General features: G+C 44.0%; 1 protein-coding gene across 1 annotated transcript in view; it reads right to left on the bottom strand.

Annotated features, from left to right (window-relative positions):
- Positions 1-24,868, bottom strand: part of LOC134338832 (uncharacterized) — a 169,941-nt gene that overhangs the window by 48,495 nt on the left and 96,578 nt on the right. The window contains 4 exon segments of the mRNA XM_063034935.1: positions 2,689-2,991; positions 6,971-7,264; positions 11,359-11,652; positions 18,873-19,175. Coding sequence (XP_062891005.1) covers positions 2,689-2,991; positions 6,971-7,264; positions 11,359-11,652; positions 18,873-19,175 — 1,194 coding nt within the window.

Raw genomic sequence — 24,868 nt, 5'->3', positions numbered from 1 at the left:
CCTGGGTCCCACGCTCCTTTATCCTAGACCCTTCCCTCATTCAGGACATTCATCTGGACCATCCAGACAGGCCGGGAGGATCGCCCGGAGACTGCCGGTGAGGGTGGGGTGGGGGGTTGTACACACAAGGTGCCTTCTGACAAACTCCACCTTGCCATTTATCTCAGTAATTAAGTTTCAATCACCTCATCTAATTTCCGATCATTCCCAGGTTGCACTAATTACACACACCGGCTTCCTATTTGGAACTGCAAGATGTAGACACTGTGATCACAATAAGGAGCTGCCAGTTGGTTGGTCGACTCGTGTATGAGTAACCTCATTCCATGCTTCTAAGGTCTACCGGTTCTAAGTCTAGCATCGTTCCTGAATTCTCCACGAAAACCAAGACTTCGGGTAAAGACTTTCTTGGACACCTATTGCAGGCTCGCTACTACCGTAACGCCTCCCGACTAGGCCTCCGCGCCCGTGTTCAGCCCTTTGGTTCGTTCCACCGCCATGTCCTTGCGACAGGTACGTTCCAATGAGACAGGGAAAGGATGGTAGTATACAGGAATCGTGGTGTAAAAAGGCTGTGTAAATCTAGTTCAGAAGCAAAAAAGGGCTTACGAAAGGTTCTAAAAACTAGCTAATGATAGAGTTCTGGAAGATTATAAGGCTAGCAGGAAAGAGTTTATGAATGAAATTAGGTGAGTCAGAAGGGGCCACGAGAAGGACTTGGAGGACTGGATTAAGGAAAACCCCCCAAGGGTATGTATTCTAATGTAGATTTTCCATGTGTCGATGTTTCTATGATAAATAGTTTCGTTGGTCTCTATTGTTTTTGATGATTGGCATGGAGACATTCAATAATTGGATTCGCCAAATGGAATTACGATTTGTAACTGAGGTTAATAGTGGCCAATGCTCCAGTAACGTATGTCGAGTCGGCAGGAATCTTAGCAATGTATGACTAAGGCCAAGGTTCGGAAAAAAAACGTACGTAAGTTCTTCGTCAGAAAAGTTTCTAAAAAATAGCAACTTAAATATGAGAAGTTTTGTTGCTGTTGTTGTGTTAAAATACCGCATGAGAATTCATCCAGTTTTTCCCGTCGTAGATTCTTACTGGTACTCCGATTCTCCACCTCAGTTCTATAGAACATTTTCCAAGTTTCCGATATCACATCTAATCTTCACAAGCTTCTCGGGAAGACACGGGTTGCTTTAATCGTAATTGCACTTACTTATTGAGCCCAGGACAGATCCTCTGAAAGAATAACAACGCAAAGTTTGAACTTCTTCACACGCTCGACTTCTGATGAGGACTATTTTTTTGGACATCTGATTTCATCTTTCTAAAGCTAATAATCAGCTGTTTGGTCTTGCTGACGCTGAGTTGTGTTGTTGTATAGCACTCACCAAGATTTCAGTCTCCCTCGTCACTACCTATGAATCGACCAACGACTTTACTGTCGTCAGTAAACATATATATGACATTATAACTCTGCTTAGACTCATATTCATGAGTATATATTTAATTTTACTTAATATTGAGAAACAGCGCAGAAGTAGCCATCCGACGCCTTTCAGCCTCGCTGAGCAGCAATCCCACGATTTATTCCTAGCCAAATCTGGGATCATTTACAATGGGCAATTACCCTACAAAACCAGTGAGTCCTTGACCTGCCAGGGAGAACAGGAGTACTGGGAAAATCCCCACGTTGTATCAGAGAGAACATAGAAAATCGTTACAGTCAATGGCAGAAATGCAATACTCGTCTCCTGTTCTGTAACGTAAAGTTCTGCTAACCACTAGAAAACGAGTCTTCCAACGGGCGAAGCACGCAACCTTGTGGTGCCACTGCGCAGATGCAAATGGTGCAGAAGATGCGGTTACCAACCGAATTCACTGACATTTCCAGTCTCTTGAATTAAAGCTCCTTTAGAAGGGAACTTTGGGTCCAAGATCATAGCTTCCTGAAAATAACTACGCTGGTTGACAGTGCCAAAGAAGGAAAGAAACCTACCTCCATTTTTTGGCGGAGGAACGCAGCTTAAGCGTTGTGAAATCTTGTTATACATCCATAAATCTCTAGGGAGACTGCATCCGGGATATTCCATTCAGTTATGATCGCACTATTCTAGGAAGGTGGGAGAGATTTTTCGGGGACTGGGGAAGGCTGCAGCAGATGTTTACCAGAAAGCTGACTGGATTAATGGTCATGTACTGTCAGAGAGAATGGACAAAACTTTCTTGTCTTCTCTGGAGCGGCTGAGATCTCGTAGCTCTTTATAAAAGTATGGTACTCAAAGAGAATAGATATCCAGTCACTTTCTGTCGAGGTTTGAAATATCTCATATCGGAGGGCTTGCATTTGAGGCGAGACGAGGAAGATTATAAGCTTACGTATGCGGTCAGGTCTTTGCTCAGTTTTGGATGCTGAAATATGTTGCATGTTTTTCGAGAGTAGGGATGGAGTTAAATACGACAGAGGCGTAATGGAGCCTTTGGGAGTAGCACTTAATCGTGCAGGAAAAGAAAGAATATGAATATTCTGTCGACAAAATGAGTTAGTTTAGTTAAGCATTTGCTGACTAACTGAACCAGCTCGCTGGCACTCTGTTCCTCGTGCTGTATTAGATTTTGATCAATGTTCTAATACTACCAATCAGTGCATCAACGTGCATAACAGAAACCGAGACACTAACCTGTGACTATAACACGAACATTTTGGCTGTAAGGGGAAGTTATCCATCGACCAGATATTTGTGTCATCAGAACGCAGGCGTAGACGCCAGCCATGTCTTTGCTCACATTTTTCATGATATAAGAGACATCTCGTCGGTGTTCATGGTGTTCACTGCTGTTGATGAGAGGGGCCGTGTCTTTCGTTAACTGAAGCAGACCAATTTCAACGGGATGTTCTGCAACGCAGGTTATGCTGACTGTTTCCCCTGGCACATAGACCGAATGATCAGGACTCTTGTAGATTTTGGGTCCCGGCGGAGTATCTGAAACGAGAGACGTGCAGAAGAATTGCTATGAGTGCGCATTCAAATATGCGAAAGGAGTGTTCTCCCTAAACTGCTGCTGTATTAATTAATTAGTCAAAGCATAGGTTTAGACTGCATGTTCGATTACCTATTAAACAAACAGCTTAAATTGAATTCAATGATTTTTTTTATTGAGTTGACGAAACATCACTTTCCCTTTGCTCTTATGCATGATGTGCATGACGTCAAATGTACAACACTAACTGTTTTGCACTGAAGGTGAAAGTTCAAGGTAAATGCAGATTCACTTAAAACTACGTCAATATTATTGTATTATATCCTGAGATTCTTTTTCTTAGACACTTGTAGCAAAAACAAGGTGCACAAGAAAGAGACATCACAGAAAGGAAACTGCGTAGTAAAGAAATACTGCAAAGATGAGTTGTAAAGAGGGCTGATCGTAAGTCTCCAGGTCGTAACATCCGTTCAGAGTAGTGCCGATTGCTCTTACCTAAGACGTTAAAGGAGTTATATGGTATTTGCATAATATCACCATGAACCTGGTTATATGTGATCCATTCATAAATAGTTGTAAGTGAGTAGTGAATTGAACGGTATTACAGGCCAGTTCCAGAGGTTTGGCGATTTGAATTCGTTTTCCATGGGTTTCAGAAGAATAAGAGGGACTTTGCATTTAACATTGAGAGGCCAGGAAAATTGTTACCTCGCAGGCAAATAACCTCTGCAAATCCGTGCATACGTGGCCGGTAGTGGCTTGAACGTTAAATATTGTAAGCTGATGATAGATACATGATTTGAAACTCGGAGATCTGAGTATTTTGGGAAATGAATGTGGAAGTAGGTTTAAGCCAAGCATACAAGAAGCATGAGAGTATTCAAAGACTTATAAGTGTATCAGGACCTTGTAGCCTATTCCTGCTGGTACTCTGTTTTCACTTTCTGTGTGTTTTTCCTGCTTTTCGCTTCCCATTCTGTCGCTGCTTTATAAAAATCTAGTGAGGGCGCATTTGAACTATCGGATTCGTTGTTTTAGGTTTTGGTTCGGCAGGATCTTTCTCTCTCCTGTACTCGCGAAGCTGAGAAGGCAGTGTTCTCCAGCTTTAAAATCAGTGTGTCATTTCCTCCGCTCGCATTGTTCCTCGAAGCGTTCTTGGCACATTCTCTTCCTGCCTTCAGAAAACACAGGGTGAGCAGGCCGAACTCGTGAACTTATTCATACCAAATACATTGGAAGAAGCAGGGAGGATGTCCTGAAAGCATAACACAGGGATTCGGGGATGCAGTTGCAAAGCAGGACCACAATGGTAGTAATCTCGGGATTCCTGTCTGTGCCACTTGACAATGAGGTTAGGAAAAGAACGAGTTGGCTGACAAACACGTGGCTGAAGAATTGCAGCAGGGGGCAGTGGTTCACATCATTTCTGGATAACTGGGGCCACTTCCGGGGCAGGTGTGAGCTGGACAAAAGGGATGGTCTGCATATGAATCCGGGATGGGGCGGGGGTAGGGAGGGAAATATTCTTGCGGGTAGGTTTACAAGAGCCGTTGGGAGTGCCTTAAACTAATGTGGCAGGGGTACTAGGAACTAGTGTTGCAGAGCTGAGGATGAATCAGCAGGTTTACAATTAGATGATGGGTATAATATGAATGTAAGCAAGGACAAGCCAATGACTGGGTATAAATGCAGACAGAGCAAATAGTTAAATAGTCCACACAGCAAGATTCGAAAGGGTGAAGAATGCAGTGCTGACAGTGCTGTATTTCAATGCACGTAGCAGATTGGTCGGTATGACGTCGCAGGTATCACTGAAGCGTGGCTGAACGAAGGCCATAGTATCCATTATATCCTTCGAACCTTTGCCATCAAAGGATATAATTTGTATCTGAACGGCAGGCTGGAAGGCATAGACGGTGGTGTGGTTCTGAGGGTAAGAGATGCAATTACATCTTCAGAAAGAGGTCACCTGGGGTCTGAGATGATCGAATCTTTGTGGGTGAAGTTAAGGAGCTACAAGGGGGGGAAATATGGCAATCATATGTACGACTGCAAATAGCAGTCATGATGTGGGGTTTAGATTGGGATGATACAAATGTAAAAGGCATATGATAAAGCCAATGCCATAATTGTAATGATGGAGTTCAATATGCAAGACGATTGGGAAAATCAAGTTGGTGCCGAATCGCAAGGAGGTGTTCTCGCGGAATGCCTCCGAGATGGATTTTTAGGCACCTTGTGCATGAGCCTACTCGGGAAAAGGGTATGATGGATGGGCTGTTGTACAATAGCCCAGCTCTTATTAGGGAGCTTAATGTAGAGTAATATTTCAGAGGCTGTGATATTAATATTAAATTCACACGGCAATTTGAGAGGGAATAGTACAAGTCGCATGTATCAGTGTCGCAAAGGATAAAGGGAATTACAAAAGCATGAGAGATGAGCTTGCCCACGTGGGTTGGAGGATTGGAGTGTCAGGAGGCAAGAGTGCGTGCCGTTGCTATTTCAAAGGAAAAACCTCGAGGCAATCTCAAAGTTCTTGAAGTGGATAGGTCACTACACCAGATGGTCAGCACAGTAAGTCCTGTGTGAAATTCTGTAGAAATGTATGATGTTCCATTTACCAAAATGCACTAATAGTGCGGACCATATTCTAAATAGTGAGAATGTTGAAAGATCATAGATGCTTAGGAGTCCTCGTGCAAGATTCAAAGAATGTTAATTTACACTTTGAGTCTGTAGTAAAGAAGGCACCTTCAATGTTGGCAATTATTTCAGGGGAATATAATATATAATTAATAATTTAACGCTGAGGACAATAAGACACTAACCAGGCCACACTTGTCGTCTTGTCAACAGGTTTAGACCCCATATCTCGGAAAGGATCTCTTGTCATTGGAGAGAGTCCAGGGTAATTTCACAAGGATGATTCGCGATTGAACGGGTTAACATAGGAGGACCGTTTGGCAGCTCTGGGCCTGTACTCTTTGGAATTTAGGAGAACGTGGGGCGGTGGGGGTGGGGTTGAATTTCGTTGAAACCTACCGAATATTAAAAGGACTAGAATGGGTGGTTGAGAACAGGACGTTTCCTATGGCGGGGGTATCCAGAAATAAAGGCAGAACCACAAAATTGAGGGGTGACCTTTTTAAAAAGAGAGGTAAGGAGGATTGATATATATCCTCCTTACCTCTCTTTTTAAAAAGGTTCCCCCTCAGTTTTGTGGCTGTGCCTCTATTTCTGTAGTATATATATGTGCGTATTTTGCGAGTGGAGACCTGTGGAATGCTTTGCCACAGACTGTGGTGGATGCCATGTCCGTGGTATATTTTAAGGTGGAAGTTGATACTTTCAAGGAAGGTGTATGGGGTTGAGTGTGTTTTGGAATCAGCAATGATGGAAGGGCGCAGCAGACTCGATGTGATGAATTCTAATCCTATATATTATGTTTGTGTGACTTTTGGACTTCTTGTCTACTGTCAACCAGTCCCAGGTTATTTTTTTTTCCCATTGGTTATTCCTGACAACGTCCCGAATGTTTTTCATGAAGTTTAAATAGTCGTGGTCTGGTCCGACAGTTAATATTGGCTGTTTTTTATTTTTCTCTTTCTCAGTAAAGGATTATCCCGTGTTCTCTTTTTTTTTTCCTCTGTGCAGGCCCACTATTTCATCAGTCGCTTAAGACGACCGAGTAAAATATCCTTGTTCCCGAGTTAAACCATACAAAGGAAAATTAATCGCAATAACCGAGGTCTGACAATGGGCAATCCAACAGTTTCAGTCTGCACTTTATAAGATTCACAGAATCGTCTTTACCCGGAAGGAAACATTGTGTTAAAGTTCCTTGAATATATTTTGTTTAGAAATTACTCTGTTTTGAATAAACATACTTTATCATTCTGGTGATTATACTTGATGATTTTCCAATCACTGGAGAGGGTTTGATAGAATGAAACGCTACGAAGTAGATGCCTTACTAACCTGCGACGTTTATTCGAATGTGATGGCTGATAGAAGAACGTATCAGTCGACCCGATTCCATTTTCATAAAGATACAAGCGTAGTCCCCTTCACTGTCAGTATTGACAGCTTCAACATGATAGTTGAACTGCTTCTGGTTTCCCGTGCTGTTTATGACAGAGACCGAGTCCTTCAACAACTGAAATTGGCCTGGGGAGCCACGCCACGCCACGTCACAAGAAATAGTAACTGCTTCTCCAGTTACATACACTGGGTATTCTGGACTTTTTGAAATTTTGGGCTGAGGTGGAAGATCTGGAACAACATAATTAAAAAGGAAATGCTGAATAGTGAATTCATCAGTTGCAGTTCATAAAATATTTTTAAAAATCGTACCTTTGGAAACAAAACCGCAAACTTGGATACCTTCACCGTAACGGCTTCAGACAGTAGGAATGTTTGTGTTTTTGCCACTCTTTATCTAAAATCTCAAGGCTTATTTCTTGCACTGTTTTAAATTTGCCCTTATATAGCTGATGTTTTCGAGAATCACGATGTTGTATACTTTTTGCTATTCATTCTTTATATTTTGCTCATTTAAAACAGTCGAGACGCCAGAAAGGGTAGCAGAATTCTTCTCTTGATGGATGTAGGAAGGCGGGAGACACCTTGTGTCCCTGAACACTACTCGAGCAGGACGTACATCCCGTTTCAACTTCTAACACTTCGCTGGAACTTGATGAAGTCGCTATCATGCAAGAGGCTGATTGGGTGATGGCACTGACATATAGTGGTAGTTACCCCTAAGATACAGGACCTAGGAGACCGGGTGAAAGCCAGGAAGGGGAAAATGGTTCAACTTGCAATGGAGAATACCGTGGTGACCATGTCGCTCAAAAAAAAACAGATATAATACTTTCGCTACTGTTGCGTGGGGGGATGCCCGAGCAAAAAAAGTCTAGGCAGTCATGTGACTGGATCTAGTGCTGTGACTCAGAATGGAAGAGGGGAGAAGAGGCGTGCTAAAGTGAAAGGGGATTCCTTACTTAGGGGAACAGAAACTAGTTAATGTGGATAAGATGGAGATTGCCGGATGGTATGTTGCCTCCCAGTTTTCCGGTTCTGAGGCATCTGGGATCGAGTACTCTGCAAGCAGGTGGTGGAGGGATTAGGGAGGCAGATTTTGTTAAGATCTCAGAAAAAGTCAGGAATCTTGATAGTATCCATTATATCCATCAAACCTTTGCCATCAAATGATATAATATGTATCGAAACGGCAGGCTTGAAGGCATAGACGGTGGTGTGGTTCTGTTGGTAAGACATGCAATTACATCTTTAGAAAGAGGTGACACAGGATCAGAGATGGTCGAATCTTTCTGGGTGAAATTAAGGAACTGCTGGAGTAAAAAAAAAACATTATGCGTATCATATATAGGGCTGCAAATAGTAGTCATGATGCGGGTTGGAGATTGGGATGAAGAAAATGTAAAAGGCATATAATAAGGGTAAATCCACAATTGTAATGATGGAATTCAATATGCAAGTGTCATGGTCCGGATCGGGGTCCTTTTAAATTTAACTTGTTTGTTACGATCTGGACCGTTGATTCCCTGTTTTCCCGTGTCCCTCGACTTTGCCGATTAGAGGCAATTAACGCTCAGCTGAACTGGTAGTGTATAGTCTCCGGCTTTCAGCCGTTCGGCTCGAGAGCGTCTGTAAAGTCATCAAAAGTGTGGTGTGCCGATGTCATCTGCCGGAGCAAGCCTCGTCTCTGCCGAAGCCAAGTCAAGTCGTGGCTCCGGCAGCATTCAATCACCAAGTCAAGTCCCGATCAGACGGCATTCAAGCACCAAGTCAATTCATCTCCCTATCGGCTTTCAAGCACCAAGTCAAATTCTGGCCCTGGCGGCTTCCCAGTTCTGAGTCAAGTCCTGGCCCTGTCGGTCTGTGATTCCTGTCCTACCCCCTTGTCTGAATCCCTTCTCCACCCCTCTTGCCCTCGTCTGCAGCCCCTGCCTGCACACTGGTCCAGTTCCATCGCCGGAGCTAGATAGGTAATGTCTGGTGTTCATTCGTGTTGGTCTTGTCTCGTCCTCGCCTCCGTGGTTAAGTCAGGCCGTCTTGCCGTTGCCCCGCGGGGAGTCATGTGTTGCTTGTCTTTTTCTCACCTCCGTGGGTTAAGTCAGGCCGTCTTGCCGTTGCCCCGCGGAGTGGCATGAGTCCCGACCCTATGACCTGTACCCAAGGAGGGGTTCCGGCTCTCCGTTCTGTGTATGTGTCCATGTTTCCATGAACCTGCCCTCCGGAGACCGAGGCTCTGTTTTCCATCTTCCTCCTCTCGCTAGCCCATGTCACGTCCATGCCTGGTTCTGGGGTGCGAGCCCGAGACAAGACCCAAGTACTAGGTCTTGCCCAGTCTCTGGCTCGGAGTCCATACCCTAGCCTGTTCATGTCTCCTCTAGTTCTGGGAGCCGATTCCGAGTCCAAGCCAAGACCCTTCGTCCCACACTAGTCGTAGTCCCGAGTCCTTGTCCAGTTCGCTGTTTCCTGCTCCTGCCTTGCTCTCCTGGTATCGAACAATAAACTAAATCTAAGTAACCTCACAAGATGTGTCTTGCATTTGGGTTCACCCTTGCTCCCAATGCCCCCGCCCAGTGTGACATCAAGACCTTTTGGAAAATCAAGCTGGTACCGAATCGCAAGAAGGGGTACTCGCGGAATGCCTACGAGATGGATTTTTAGGCACCTTGTGCTTGAGCCTACTCGGGGAAAGGGTATCATGGATGGGGTGTTGTGCAATAACCCAGCTCTTATTAGGGAGCTTAATGTCGAGTAATATTTCAGAGGCAGTGATATTAATATGATTAAATTCATACTGCAATTTGAGAGTGAATTGTGCAAGTCTCATGTATCAGTGTCTCAACGAATAAAGGGAATTACAAAAGCATGAGAGATCAGCTTGCCCAAGTGGGTTGGAGGATTGGACTGTCAGGAGGCAAGAGTGAGTGCCATTGCTATTTCAAAGGAAAAATCTCGACGCAATCTCAAATGTCTTAAGGTCGATAGGTCACTACACCAGATGGTCAACATGCTAAGTCCTGAGTGAAATCCTGTCGAAATGTATGATAGTGCATTGTAGTAAACGGAACAATAGTGCAGACTATATTCTAAATAATGAGTGTTGAAAGATCATAGATGCTAAGCAGTCCTCGTGCAAGATTCAAAGAAGGTTAATTTGCACATTGAGTCTGTAGCAAAAAAGGCATCTTCAATATTGGCATTTATTTCAAGGGAATGTAATATAAAATTAATGAGATAACGCTGAGGATATATAAGACACTAACCAGGCCACACTTGAATTATTGTCAACAGGTTTAGACCACATATCTCGGAAAGGATCTGTTGTCATTGGAGAGAGCCCAGGGCAATTTCACAAGGATGATTCAGCGATAGAACGGGTTGGCAGCTCTGGTCCTGTACTCATTGGAATTTAGGAGAATGCGGGGCGGTGGGGTTGGGGTTGAATCTCGTTGAAACCTACCGAATATTAAAAGGACTGGAATGGGTGGTTGAGAACAGGACGTTTGCTATGGCGGGGGTATCCAGAAATAAAGGCAGAGCCACAAAATTGAGGGGTGACATTTTTTAAAAAGAGAGGTAAGGAGGAATTATATAGCCAGCGGGAGGAGACCTGTGGAATGCTTTGCCACAGACTGTGGTAGATGCCATGTCCGTGGTATATTTAAGGTGGAAGTTGATAATTTCAAGGCAGGAGTATGGGGTGGAGTGTGTTTTGGAATCAGCAATGATGGAAGCGTGCAGCAGACTCGATCTGATGGATTCTAATCCTATATATTATGTTTCTGTGGTTTTATGGACTTCTTGTATACTGTTAAACAGTCCCATGCTATTTTCTTTCTCTGATTGGTTATCTTTTGTGACAAGGTCCCAAATGTTCTTTGTGAAGTTTAAGTAGTCGGGGTCTGCTCCCGCAGTTGATTTTGGCCGCTTTGTTTTTTTTTTGTTTTTTTTTTTGTTTGCACAGTAAAGGATTGTCCAGTATTCTTTTTTCTCTCTGCGTGCAGGCCCAATATTTCATCAGTCGATTTAGACGATCGAGTAAAATATCCTTGTTACCAAGTTAAACCATACAAAGGAAAATTAATTGCAATAACCGAGCTCTGACAATGGGCAATCCAACAGCTTCGGTCTGCACTTTATAAGGTACACAGAATCGTCTTTACCCGGAAGGAAACATTGTGTTAATCTTCCGTGCTGATAATTTCTTTAGCAATTGCTCTCTTTTGAATAAACATACTTTATCATTCTGGTGATTATACTTGGTGATTTTCCAGTCACTGGAGAGGGTTTGATAGAATGGAACGCTATAAAGTGGATGCCTTACTAACCTGCGACGTTTATTCGAATATGATGGCTGATGGAAGAACGTATCAGTCGACCCGATTGCATTGTCACAAAGACACAAGCGTAGTCCCCTTCACTGTCAGTATTGACAGCTTCAACATGATAGTTGAACTGCTTCTGGTTTCCCGTGCTGTTTATGACAGAGACCGAGTCCTGCAACAACTGAAATTGGCCTGGTGAGCCACGCCACGCCACGTCACAAGAAATAGTAACTGCTTCTCCAGTTACATACACTGGGTATTCTGGAATTTTTGAAATTTTGGGCTGAGGTGGAAGATCTGGAACAACATAATTAAAGATAAAATGCTGAATAGTGAATTCAAGAGTTGCAGTTCATAAAATATTTTTTTTAAATCGTACTTTTGGAAACAAGACCACAAGCTTGGATACTCTCACCGTAACGGCTTCAGATGGTAGGAATGTTTGTGTTTTCCCTACTCTTTATCTAAACTCTCAGGGCATATGTCTTGCACTGTTTTAAGTTTGCCCTAATATGGCTGAAGTTTTGGAGAATCAAGATGTTGTGTACTTATTGCTTATCCTTCTTTATATTTGCTCATTTAGAACAGTAGAGACGCTAGAAAGCTGGAGACACCCTGTGTCCTTGAAGACTACACGCCCAGGACGTGCATCCCGTTTCAACTTCCAGCACTTCGCTGGAACTGGATGAACTCGCTATCATTCAAGAGGCTGAATGTGTGATGGCCCTGACATAGAGTGGTAGTTACCCCTAAGATGCAGGAACTATGAGACCGGGAGAAAGCCAGTAAGGAGAAACTTGCAATGCAGATTACCGTGGTGACCATCCCCCTATAAAAACAGATATCAGATTTTCGGTATTGTTGCGTGTGGGGATGTGCGAGCACAAAAATTCGAAGCAGTCATGTGACTGGATCTGGTGCTGTGACTCAGAACGGAAGAGGGGAGAAGAGGCATGCTGTAGTGAAAGGGGATTCCTTAATTAGGGGAACGGAAAATAGTTAATGTGGACAAGACGGAGATTGCCGGATGGTATGTTGCCTCCCAGTTATCTGGTTCAGAGGCAGCTGGGATCGTGTACTCTGCAAGCAGTTGGTGCAGAGATTAGGGAGGCAGATGTTGTTCAGATCTCAGACAAAGTCAGGAATCAAAAAACTGAGCATAATGCGACTGATGTCGTGAGCTGCGTATATTTTAATGCAAGACGTATCGTAGGTAAGGAGTCTGCACTCAGGACATGGAATAATAATATTGTAAGCATTGGTGAGGGCTAGTTACAGGAAGGACGGATTTACAACTCAATGTTCCGCGGTTCTCTGGTTTTACGAGTCAAGAAAAAATGCCACGGCTCTGCACAGTCAGAACAAATTGGATAAGACGTCTAGTCAGGCGTTATAGGTGGAACTGAGGAATACCCAAACGAATGAACATGTTAATGGGCTATATTATACACCGTCCAACAGTACGCAGTATTTAGAGTGACAGTTGTGCAGGGCGATTGCTACAAGAAACACAAGGTTGTTACAGTAGATTATTTTAACTTTGTATACATTGACTTGGACTCCCACACCGTAAAGAGCCTAGGTAGGATAGAGTTTGCTAAATGTGTTTAGAGAAGTCTCCTTAATCAGTATCTCCATCTGGTTTTGGAGTAGCAGAGTAACAGACTGGATGTCCCGAGAAAAGACTGACAGAACGGCTGACAGAATCATAGGGTCTCTGTACCATCCGTCGGAGACATTCATCAGGAGGGCCGCGTATGCAGGTCCCTAATTATAAACAAATATTTCACGCACCCATCCAGCAGCCTATTTAAAATTCTCTATCAGGCAGGAGAGTCAAAACCATAAAGACAAGAACGATTAGGATGGCAAACAACTTCTTCCGTCAAGCCATTATGGTTCTGAAATCTCTGTGCGATCTCATTCCAAGTATCACTTGCTAATTTGTACTGTACCATACAATATTTAGTTTATGCACTTTACTTCGTTTATCTGTGCGTAATTCATTTGTAGAGTGACATCTTACTTGCCGTGTGAAGAGTGCTAGGCCTGAAAAATACCTCGCATGTCAATGGCTTATTTTATCGAAGGGTAATATTCCTTTCCATACATCCTTACTGCCTAAGAAAGAGACATTTGGTTTCACTGAGAGTTCACCAGACTACATAAGAACAGCTGCGACATTAAACCAGATTCTGATTCTGAAACTGGCTACTGATCTGCAACTGACCGTTACTGTTATTCCAACTATTGGCTCGCTGAAGATCTACATATCAACATGATACCTTGGTCAAAAAGGACACAAACGTAGTTTGCTTTACTGTCAAAATTTTTATTTATAATTTGTTAAGTGGGTAACAGTCAGGAGAGGGAAGGGCAAGAAGCATATGCTAGAGAGTACCTCTGTGGTTGTTCTCTTAACGATAAGTACTCCTGTTTGAGTACTGTTGGGGGAGACGGCTTACCTAGGGGGAGAAAACAGTGGTCGCGCCTTTGGCACAGATTCTATCCTGTGGCTCAGAAGGGTAGGGAAAGGGAAAGGATGACAGCAGTGATATGGGTATCTATATTTAGGGGGTCAGTCAGGCGATTTTGAGGATGCAGGAAAGAAACGAGGATGACAGTTTGCCTCGCAGGTGCCACGATTCGGGATGATCCTGATCGCCTGAACGATATCTTGATATAGGAAGGAGCACAGCCAGAGGTCGTGGTATATATTGGTACCAACGACATAGGTAGGGAAAAGGACGAAGTCCTGAAAACAGACTACAGGGAATTAGGAAGGAAGCTGAGAAGCAGGACCTCAAAGGTTGTAATCTCCGGATGACTGCTTGTGGCACGTGACAGTGAGTATAGGAAGAGAATAAGGTGCAGGGTAGATGCGTGGCTGATTGATTGGAGCAGCGGGCAATGATTCAGGTTTGTGGATCACTGGGAGCTCTTCTGGGGCAGGTGTCACTTCCACAGAAAGGTGGTAGCCCTTGAATCCCAAGGGGACCTATATCCTGGCAAGCTGGTCTGCCAATGCTTATGGGGAGAATTTAAACTAGAATTGCGAGGGGATGGGAACCAAACTGAAATGAGAAAAGAGAGGTTGGCTAACAAATGAAGAAAGATTGGAGACAGTACGAAGGGAGAATAAAGCAGGTGATAGAGAAGGAACACGCTGAGATCGATGGTTTGAGATGTGCTTACTTTAATGCGAGGAGTATCATAAATAAAACGAATGACCTTGAGAGTGGGACTGACATGGTCCCTTCAGGCAATCCCCCATCTTGCCATTTATCTCAGCAATTGGGCCTAAATCACCTCATTTAATTTCCAATTATTCCCAGGTTCCACTAACTACACACACCTGCTTCCCATCAGGAACTGCAGGGTAAATACCCTGTGATCACAACGAGGAGCTGCCATATCCTTGGTCGACTCGTGTCTGAGTAATCTCGTTCCATGGTTCTTAGGACTATCAGTTCCAAGTCTAGCATCGTTCCTGAATTCTCTAATAAAACGAAGACTCCGGGTAAAGACTCTCTTGGACACCCATTGCACGCTCGCTGCGACCATAACGCCTCCTGACTAGGCCTCCGCGCCCGTGTTCAGCACTTGGGTTCGTTCCACCGCCACGTCCTTGCGACGGAACGAACTGGCCACGGTGAACCCAGCGGATACCCATCCCGTACAACAGGCCCTGACAAGCCAACGTTACCCATTGAGCACTCACGACTACTTCGTGAGATCGCAGAAAGCATCCGGATACTATCCACCAATGTGCAGCAGGCTGTGAACAGGCGGACCGGGTCTCCACTGTTTTTTCTCCATCCTTTCCAAGAACCCCGGCTACCCAAACAGCTCCGCTCTGGATGACTTCGCCCTTGGAATGAGTAACACCACCCCCTCGAGAGCCGTATGTACCAGAGCCTGAACCCTACGCCGGGGACCTAGGTAGGTGTCGGGCCTTCGTCTACAATTCTCCGTAGTCTTTGGTCTGTAGCCACGTACCTGCACTTCCGATGAAACAAAGATTGCGTCCATCATGGGGCTGCTACGACGGTATGCCTTGATTGGGCAACAGCTATATGGGATAACCGATCAGAGGTTTGTATTTTCTACTCGTCCTTTGTCACTGAAATGAAGAAAGTCTTGGAACAATCTATTCGAGGTAAGGAGGCCACGAACGGTTGCTTAATCTTTGTCCGGCTACGCGAACTGTGGCCAGGTATTCCACTGAGTTCCGGACCTTAGCTGCAGTCTCCGGGTGGAATGACGAGGCCCTACGGGAAGACTTTCGACAGGGCCTCTCGGACAAGTTCAAGGATGAGTTGGCTGCGATGGACGACAAGGACTGTCTGGACTCTTCTGATCTCACTAGCTATTCGATTAGATTATCGACTTCAGGAGCGTCAAAGAGAGAGAGCCTAAAGCTGCCAAGATCCATGCGCATCCACCGAACTTTTCATGTGTCTCAGTTAAAGCCAGTTTCTGTCAGCCCTTTGTGTCCTCCAGCTGAGACTCATCCACCTGCCCGTATCATCGATAACCATCCGGCGTACACCGTCCGACGACTACTAGATGTGCGCCGTCGGGGCAGGGGTTTCCAATACCTAGTGGACTGGGAAGGGTACGGTCCACAGTAGCGTTCCTGGGTCCCACGCTACTTTATCCTAGACCCTTCCCTCATTCAGGACATTCATCAGGACCATCCAGACAGGCCGTGAGGATCGCCTGGAGACTGCCTGTGAGAGTGGGGTGGGGGGTGGTACACACAAGGTGCCTTCTGACAAACCCCACCTTGCCATTTATCTTAGTAATTGAGCTTCAATAACCTCATCTAATTTCCAATGATTCCCAGGTAGCACTAATTACAAACACCGGCTTCCTATTTGGAACAAAAGGGAGGATAAAGCAGGTGATAGGGAAGGGACACGCTCAGATCGATAGTTTGACATGTGCTTACTTTAATGTGAGGAATATTATGAATAAGGCGGATGAGCTTAGAGAGTGGGTCACTTAATTTCCAATCATTGCCAGGTTCCACAAACGACACCCACCTGCTCCCCATCAGGAATTGCAGGGTAAAGACCCTGTGATTACAACAAGCAGCTGCCAGTTCCTTGGTCGACTCGTGTATGAGTAACCTTGTTCCATGGTTCTTAGGACTATCAGTTCCAAGTCTAGCATCGTTCCTGAATTCTCTACTAAAACCAAGTCTCCGGGTAAAGATTCTCTTGGACACCCATTCCGCGCTCGCTACCACCGTTACGCCTCCCGATTAGGCCTCCGCGCCCGTGTTCAGCCCTTGGGTTCGTTCCACTGCCACGTCCTTGCGACAGGTACGTTCCACTGAGACAGGGAAAGGATGGTAGTGTACAGGAAGCGTGGTGTAAAAAGGCTGTTGTAAATCTAGTCCAGAAGAAAAGAAGAGCTTACGTAAGGTTCTAAAAACTAGCTAATGATAGAGATCTAGAAGATTATAAGGCAAGCAGGAAAGAGTTTATGAATGAAGTTAGGTGAGCCAGAAGGGGCCACGAGAAAGACTTGGAGGACAGGATTAAGGAAAACCCCCAAGGGCATGTATTGTGCTGTAGATTTTCCATGTGTCGATGTTTCTATGATAAATAGTTTGGTTGGTCTCTATTGTTGATGATTGGCATGGAGACATTCAATAATTGGATTCGCCAAATGGAATTACGATTTGTAACTGTGAGGTTAATAGTGACCAATGCTCCAGTAACGTATGTCGAGTCGGCAGGACTCTTAACAATGTATGGCTAAGGACAAGGTTCGGAAAAGAAAAACTTACGTATGTTTTTCGTGAGAAAAGTTTCTAATATATAGCAACTTAAATATGGGAAGTTTTGTTGGTGTTGTTGTGTTAAAATACCACATGAGAATTCATCCAGTTTTTCCCATCGTAGATTCTTACTGGTACTACGATTCTCCACCTCACTTCTATAGAACATTTTCAAAGTTTCCAATATCAAATCTAATCTTCGCAAGCTACTCCGGAAGATACGGGCTGTTTTAATCGTAATTGCACTTATTGAGCCCAGGCCAGATCCTCAAAGAATAACAGCGCGAAGATTGAACTTCTTCACACGCTCGACTTCTGATGAGGACTATTTTTTTGGACATCTGATTTCATCTTCCTAAAGCTAATAATCAGCTGTTTGGACTTGCTGACGCTGAGTTGTGTTGTTGTTGTATAGTACTCACCAAGATTTCAGTCTCCTTCGTCACTACCTATGAATCGACCAACGACTTTACTGTCGTCAGTAAACATATATATGACATTATAACTCTGCTTAGACTCATATTCATGAGTATATATTTAATTTTATTTAATATTGAGAAACAGCGCGGGAGTAGCCATCCCACGTCTTCAAGGCTCGCTGAGCAGCAGTCCCACTATTTAATCCTAGCCAAATCACGGGATCATTTACAATGGGCAATTACCCTACAAAACCGGTGACTCCTTAACCTGTCAGGGAGAACGAGTACTGGGAAAATCCCCACGTTGTATCAGAGAGAACGCAGAAAATCGTTACAGTCAATGGCAGAAATGCATACTCGTCTCCTGTTCTGTAACGTAAAGTTCTGCTAAGCAGTATAAAACAAGTCTTCCAACAGGCGAAGCACGCAACCTTGTGGTGCCACTGCGCAGATGCAAATGGTGGAGAAGATGCGGTTACCAAGCCGAATTCACTGAAATTTCCAGTGTCTTGAATTTAAGTTCCTTCAGAAGGGAACTTCGGGTCCAAGATCATAGCTCCCTGAAAATAACTACGCTGGTTGACAGAGTGCCAAAGAAGGAAGGAAGCCTACCTCCATTTATTGCCCTAGGAACTGAGTTTAAGCGTTGTGAAATCATGTTATACTTCCATAAATCTCCAGGGAGACTGCATCCGGGATATTCTATTCAGTTATGATCGAACTATTATAGGAAGGTGGGTGAGATTTTTCGAGGACTTGGGAAGGCTGCAGCAGATGTTCACCAGAAAGCTGACTGGATTAATGGTCATGTACTGTCAGAGAGAATGGAAAAAAACTTCTGTCCTCTCTGGAGCGGCAGAGATTGAGCTGAGATCTCGTAGCTATTTATAAAAGTATGGTACTCATATAGAGAATAGACATCCAGTGTCTTTCTGTCGAGGTTTGAAATATCTCATATCGGAGGACTTGCATGTGAGGCGAGACGAGGTAGATTATAAGCATACGTATGCGGTCAGGTCTTTGCACAGAGAGTGCTGGATGCTGAAATATGCTGCATGTTTTTCGAGAGTAGATATGGAGTCAAATACGACATGCGTACTGGAGCCTTTGGGAGTAGCACTTAATCGTGCAGGAAATGAAAGAATATGAATATTCTGTCGGCAAAAGGAGTTAGCTTAGTTAAGCATTTGCTAACTAACTGAACTAGCTCGGAGGATCTCAGTTCCTGGTGCTTATTAGATTTTGATCAATGTTCTAATACTACCAATCAGTGCATAAAAGTTCATAACAGCAACCGAGCCACTAACCTGCGACTATAACACGAACATGTTGGCTGTAAGGGGAAGTTATCCATCGACCAGATATTTGTGCCAGCAGAACGCAGGCGTAGACGCCAGCCATGTCTTTGCTCACATTTGTCATGATATAAGAGACATCTCGTCGGTGTTCATGGTGTTCACTGCTGTTGATGAGAGGGACGGTGTCTTTCGTTAACTGAAGCAGCCCAATTTCAACGTGATGTTCTGCAACGCAGGTTATGTTGACTGTTTCCCCTGGCACATAGATCGAATGATCAGGACTCTTGTAGATTTTGGGTCCAGGCGGAGTATCTGAAACGAGAGACGTGCAGAAGAATTGCTATGGGTGCGCATTCAAATATGCGAAAGGAGTATTCTCCCTAAACTGCTGCTGTATTAATTAATTAGTCAAAGCATAGGTTTAGACTGCATGTTCGATTACCTATTAAACAAACAGCTTAAATTGAATTCAATGATTTTTTTATTGAGTTGACGAAACATCACTTTCCCTTTGCTCTTATGCATGATGTGCATGACGGCAAATGTACAACACTAACTGTTTTGCACTGAAGGTGAAAGTTCAAGGTAAATGTAGATTCGCTTAAAAGTACGTCAATATCACTGTATTATACCCTGAGATTCATTTTCTTGTAGACATTTGCAGCAAAAACAAGGAGCACAAGAAAGAGACATCACACAGAAAGGGAACTGCGTAGTAAAGAAATACTGCAAAGATGAGTTGTAAAGAGGGCTGATCGTAAGTCTCCAGGTCGTAACTTCCGTTCAGAGTAGTGCCGATTGCTCTTACCTAAGACGTTAAAGGACACATATGGTATTTGCATAATATCATCCTGAAACTGGTTATATGTGATCCATTCATAAATAGTTGTAAGTAAATAGTGAATTGAACGGTATTACAGGCCAGTTCCAGAGGTTTGGAGATCTGAATCCGTTTTCCATGGGATTCAGAAGAATAAGAGGGAGTTTGCATTTAACATTAAGAGGCCAGGAAAACTGTTGTCTCGCGGGCTAATAACCGCTGCAAATCTCTGCATACGTGGCCGGTAGTGACTTGATCGTTAAATATTATAAGCTCATGAAGATACATGATTCTAAAATCGGAGATCTGTAGCACTTTGGGAACTGAATGTGGAAGCAGGTTTAAGGCAAGCATACATGAAGCATGAGAGTATTCAGAAGTCTTATAACTGTATCAGGACCTTGTAGCCTATTCCTGTTGGTATTTTGTTTTCACTTTCTGTGTGCTTCTCCTGTTTTCATCTTCCCATTCTGTCGCTGCTTTACAAAAATCTACTTGGGGCGCATTTGAACTATCGGATTCGTTGTTTTAGGCTTTGGGTCGGCGGCATTTTTCTCTCTCTGTACTCGCTAAGCTGGGAAGGCAGTGTTCGCCAGCTTTAAAATCAATGTTTCATTTGCTACGCCCGCATTGTTCCTCAAATCATTCTTGGCACATTTTGTTCCTGCCTTCAGAAAAGGCAGGGTGAGCAGGCATAAGTCGTGGCACTTATTGATACCAAATACATTGTTAGAAACAGGGAGGAGGTCCTGAAAGCATAACACATGGAGTTAAGGAGAAAGTTAAAAAGCAGGACCACAAGGGTAGTAATCTCGGGATTCCTGTATGTGCCACTTGACAATGAGGTTTGGAAAAGAACGAATTGGCTGACAAACACGTGGCTGAAGAATTGCAGCAGCGGGTAGTGGTTCACATCATTGCTGGATAACTGGGGCCACTTCCGGGGCGGGTGTGAGCTGTACAAAAGGGATGGGCTGCATATGAATCGGGGGGCGGTGGTGGTGGGTAGGATTGTTGTTAAGATCTCAGACCAAGTCAGGAATCCAAAAGCTGAGCATAATGCGACTGATGTCATGAGCTGCGTATATTTTAATGCAAGAAGTATCGTAGGTAAGAATCTGCACTCAAGGCATGGAATAATAATATTGTAAGCATTGGTGAAGGTTGGTTACAGGAAGGACTGAATTTACAACTCAGTAATTGGCGGTTCTCTTGTTTTACAAGTCAAGGAAAATGCCACAGCTCTGCACACTCAGGACAGATTGGATAACTCGTCTCGTGAGGCGTTGTAGGTGGAACTGAGGAATAACCAAATGAATGAACACGTTAATGGAGCTATATTATAGACCACCCAACAGGACGCAGAATTTGGAGTGACAGTTGCGTAGAGAGATTGCTGCAAGAAATAGAAGGTTGTTATAGTAGAATACTTTAACTTTCCATATCTTGACTTGAACTCCCACACTGTAAAAAGACTAGGTAGGATAGAGTTTGATAAATGTGTTTAGAGAAGTCTCCATAATCAATATGGCATCTCCATCTGGTTTTGGAATAGCAGAGTAACAGACCGGACGTCCCATGAAACGACCGTGAGAACGGCTGACAGAATCATAGGGTCTCTGTACTATCCGTCGGAGACATTAATCAGGAGGGCCGCGTATGCAGATCCCTAATTTTAATGAAATATCTCACGCACCCATCCAGCAGCCTCTTTAACATTCTCTATCAGCCAGTTGTCCAACGCATAAAGACAAGATCGACTAGGATGGCAAACAATTTCTTCCGTCAGCCCATTAGGCTTCTAATCTCTCTGTCCGATCTCATTCCAAGTACCACTTGAAACCTGTACTGTACCACAGAGTATTTTATTTATGCACTTTACTTCGGTTATCTGCGCGTAATTCATTTATAGAGTGATATCTTGCTTTGCCTACTCGCCGTGTGAAGTGTGCTATGCCTGAAAAATACTTTGCATGTCAATGGCTTATTTTATCGAAGGGTAATATTCCTTTCCATAAATCTTTACTGACGAAGAAAGAGACATTTGGTTTCACTGAGTGTACAACAGACTACATAAAAACAGCAGTGACATTAAACCTAATTTTGATTCTGGTACTGGCTACTGATCTGCAACTGACCGTTACTGTTATTCCAACTACTTGGCTCGCTGAAAAAGGTATCCATCAACATGATATCAACATTCAATTATGTGAAGAACAAAAGGATGACAGGAGTGAATGTAGGACCGTTTAGAGATAAAGGTGGAAAGATGTGCCTGGAGGCTGTGGAAGTAAGCGAGGTCTATAGTGAATACTTCCCTTCGGTATTCACCAATGAGAGGGAATTTCATGATGGTGAGGACAATATGAGTGAGGTTGATGTTCTGGAGCATGTTGATATTAAGGGAGAGGAGGTGTTGGAGTTGTTGAAGTACATTAGAACGGATAGGTCTCCGGGGCCTGACAAGAATATTCCCCAGGCTGCGCAGTGAGGCGAGGGAAGAGATTTCTGAGCCTCTGGCTAGGATCTTTATGTCCTCGTTGTCCACGGGAATGGTACCAGAGGATTGGAGCGAGGCGAATGTTGTCCCCTTGTTCAAAAAAGATAGTATTCATAGTTCGGGTAATTATAGACCAGTGAGCCTTAAGTCTGTGGTGGGAAAGCTGTTGGAAAATATTCTTAGAGATACGATCTCTAAGCATATCTGGGCATTTAGAGAATCATGGTCTGATCAGAGACCGTCAGCATGGCTTTGTGAAGGGCAGATCGTGTCTAACAAGACTGATAGAGTTCTTTGAGGAGGTGATCAGGCATATAGATGAGGGTAGTGCAGTGGAAGTGATCTATATGGATTTTAGTAAGGCATTTGACAAGGTTCCACACCGTAGGCTTATTTATCAAGTCAGAGGGCATGCGATCTAGAGATGTATGGCCAGGTGGATTCAGAATTGGCTTGCCTGCAGAAGGCAGAGGATCGTGGTGCAGGAAGTACATTCAGATTGGAGGCTTGTGACTAATGGTGTCCCACAAGGATCTGATCTACAACCTCTACTTTTCCTGATTTTCATTAACGACCTGGATGTTGGGCTAGATGGGTGGAATGGCAAGTTTGCAGACGACACAAAGGTTGGTGGTGTTGCAGATAGTGTAGAGGATTGTCAAAGGTTGCAGAGACATTGATGGGATACAGATATGGGATGAGAAGTGGCAGATGGAGTTCAACCCGGAGAAACCATAGAAACCATAGAAACTACAGCACAGAAACACGCCTTTTGGGCCGCCTTGGCTGTGCCAAACCATTTTCTGCCTAGTCCCACCGACCCGCACACAGACCATATCCCTCCATACACCTCCCATCCATGTATCTGTCCAATTCATTCTTAAATGTTAAAAGAGAACCCGCATTTACCACCTCGTCTGGCAGCCCATTCCACACTCCCACCAGTCTCTGTGTGAAGAAGCGCCCCCCCCCCCTAATGTTCCCTTTAAACTTTTCTCCCCGCACCCTTAACGCATGTCCTCTGATTTTTTTCCCCCCTTGCCTCAGTGGAAAAAACCTGCTTGCATTTACTCTATCAGTACCCATCATAATTTTATATACCTCTATCAAATCTCCCCTCATTCTTCTACGCTCCAGGGAATAAAGTCCTTACCTATTCAACCTTTCTCTGTAACTGAGTTTCTCAAGTCCCGGCAGCATCCTCGTAAACCTTCTTTGCACTCTTTCAACCTTATCTATATCCTTCCTGTAATTTGGTGACCAAAACTGAACATAATACTCCAGATTCGACCTCACCAATGCCTTATACAACCTCATCATAACATTCCAGCTCTTATACCCAATACTTTGATTAATAAAGGCCAATGTACCGAAAGCTCTCTTTACACCCCATCGACCTGTGACGCCACTTTTAGGGAATTTTGTATCTGTATTCCAAGATCCCTCTGTTCCACTGCACTCCTCAGTGCCTTACCATTAACCCTGTATGTTCTACCTTGGTTTGTCCTTCCAACATGCAATACCTCACACTTGTCTGTATTAAGTCCATCTGCCATTTTTCAGCCCATTTTTCCAGCGGGTCCAAGTCCCTCTGCAGGCTCTGAAAACCTTCCTCACTGTCTACTATACCTCCAATCTTTGTATCATCAGCAAATTTGCTGATCCATTTTACCACATTATCATCCAGATCATTGATATAGATGACAAATAACAATGGACCCAACACTGATCCCTGTGGCACACCACTAGTCACAGGCCTCCACTCGGAGAAGCAATTCTCTACTACCACTCTTTGGCTTCTTCGATTGAGCCAATGTCTAATCCAATTTACCACCTCTCCATGTGTACCTAGAGACTGAATTTTCCTAACTAACCTCCCATGCGGAACCTTGTCAAACGCCTTACTGAAGTCCATGCAGACAATATCCACTGCCTTCCCTTCATCCACTTTCCTGATAACCTCGAAAAACTCCAATAGATTGGTCAAACATGACCTACCACGCACAAAGCCATGTTGACTCTCCCTAATAAGTCCCTGTCTATCCAAATGCTTCTAGATTCTGTCTCATAGTACTCCCTCCAATAACTTATCTACTACCGACGTTAAATTTACTGGCCTATAATTTCCCGGATTACTTTTCGATCCTTTTTTTAAACAACGGAACACCATGAGCCACTCTCCAATCCTCCGGCACCTCAGCTGTAGACAGCGACATTTTAAATATTTCTGCCAGTGCCCCTGCAATTTCAACACTAGTCTCCTTCAAGGTCCGAGGGAACACCTGTCAGGTCCCGGGGATTTATCCACTTTAAGAAATGTGAGGTGGTAGACTTTGGAATGACAAACTCCAAGGCAGAGCACAAAGTAAATGACAGGATACTTTGTAGTGTGGAGACACAGAAGGATCTGGGGTACATGTCCACAGATTCCCGAAAGTTGACTCGCAGGTAGATAGTGTAGTTAAGAAAGCTTCTGGGGTTTTAGCTTTCATAAGTCGAAGGATCGAGTTTTAAGAGTCGCGATGTAATGATGCAGCTCTATAAAACTATGGTTCGGCCACATTTGGAGTACTGTGCCCAGTTCTGCTCGCCTCTCTATTGGAAGGATATGGAAGCATTGGAAAGGATATAGAGGAGATTTACCAGGATGCTGCCTGGTTTAGAGAGTATGCATTATTATCAAAG

This window comes from Mobula hypostoma, chromosome 28 (genome assembly GCF_963921235.1).
Source record: "Mobula hypostoma chromosome 28, sMobHyp1.1, whole genome shotgun sequence".
NCBI lineage: Eukaryota > Metazoa > Chordata > Chondrichthyes > Myliobatiformes > Myliobatidae > Mobula > Mobula hypostoma.
The sequence above is the reverse complement of the archived record's forward strand: the minus strand, read 5'-3'. Positions and strand labels throughout refer to the sequence as shown.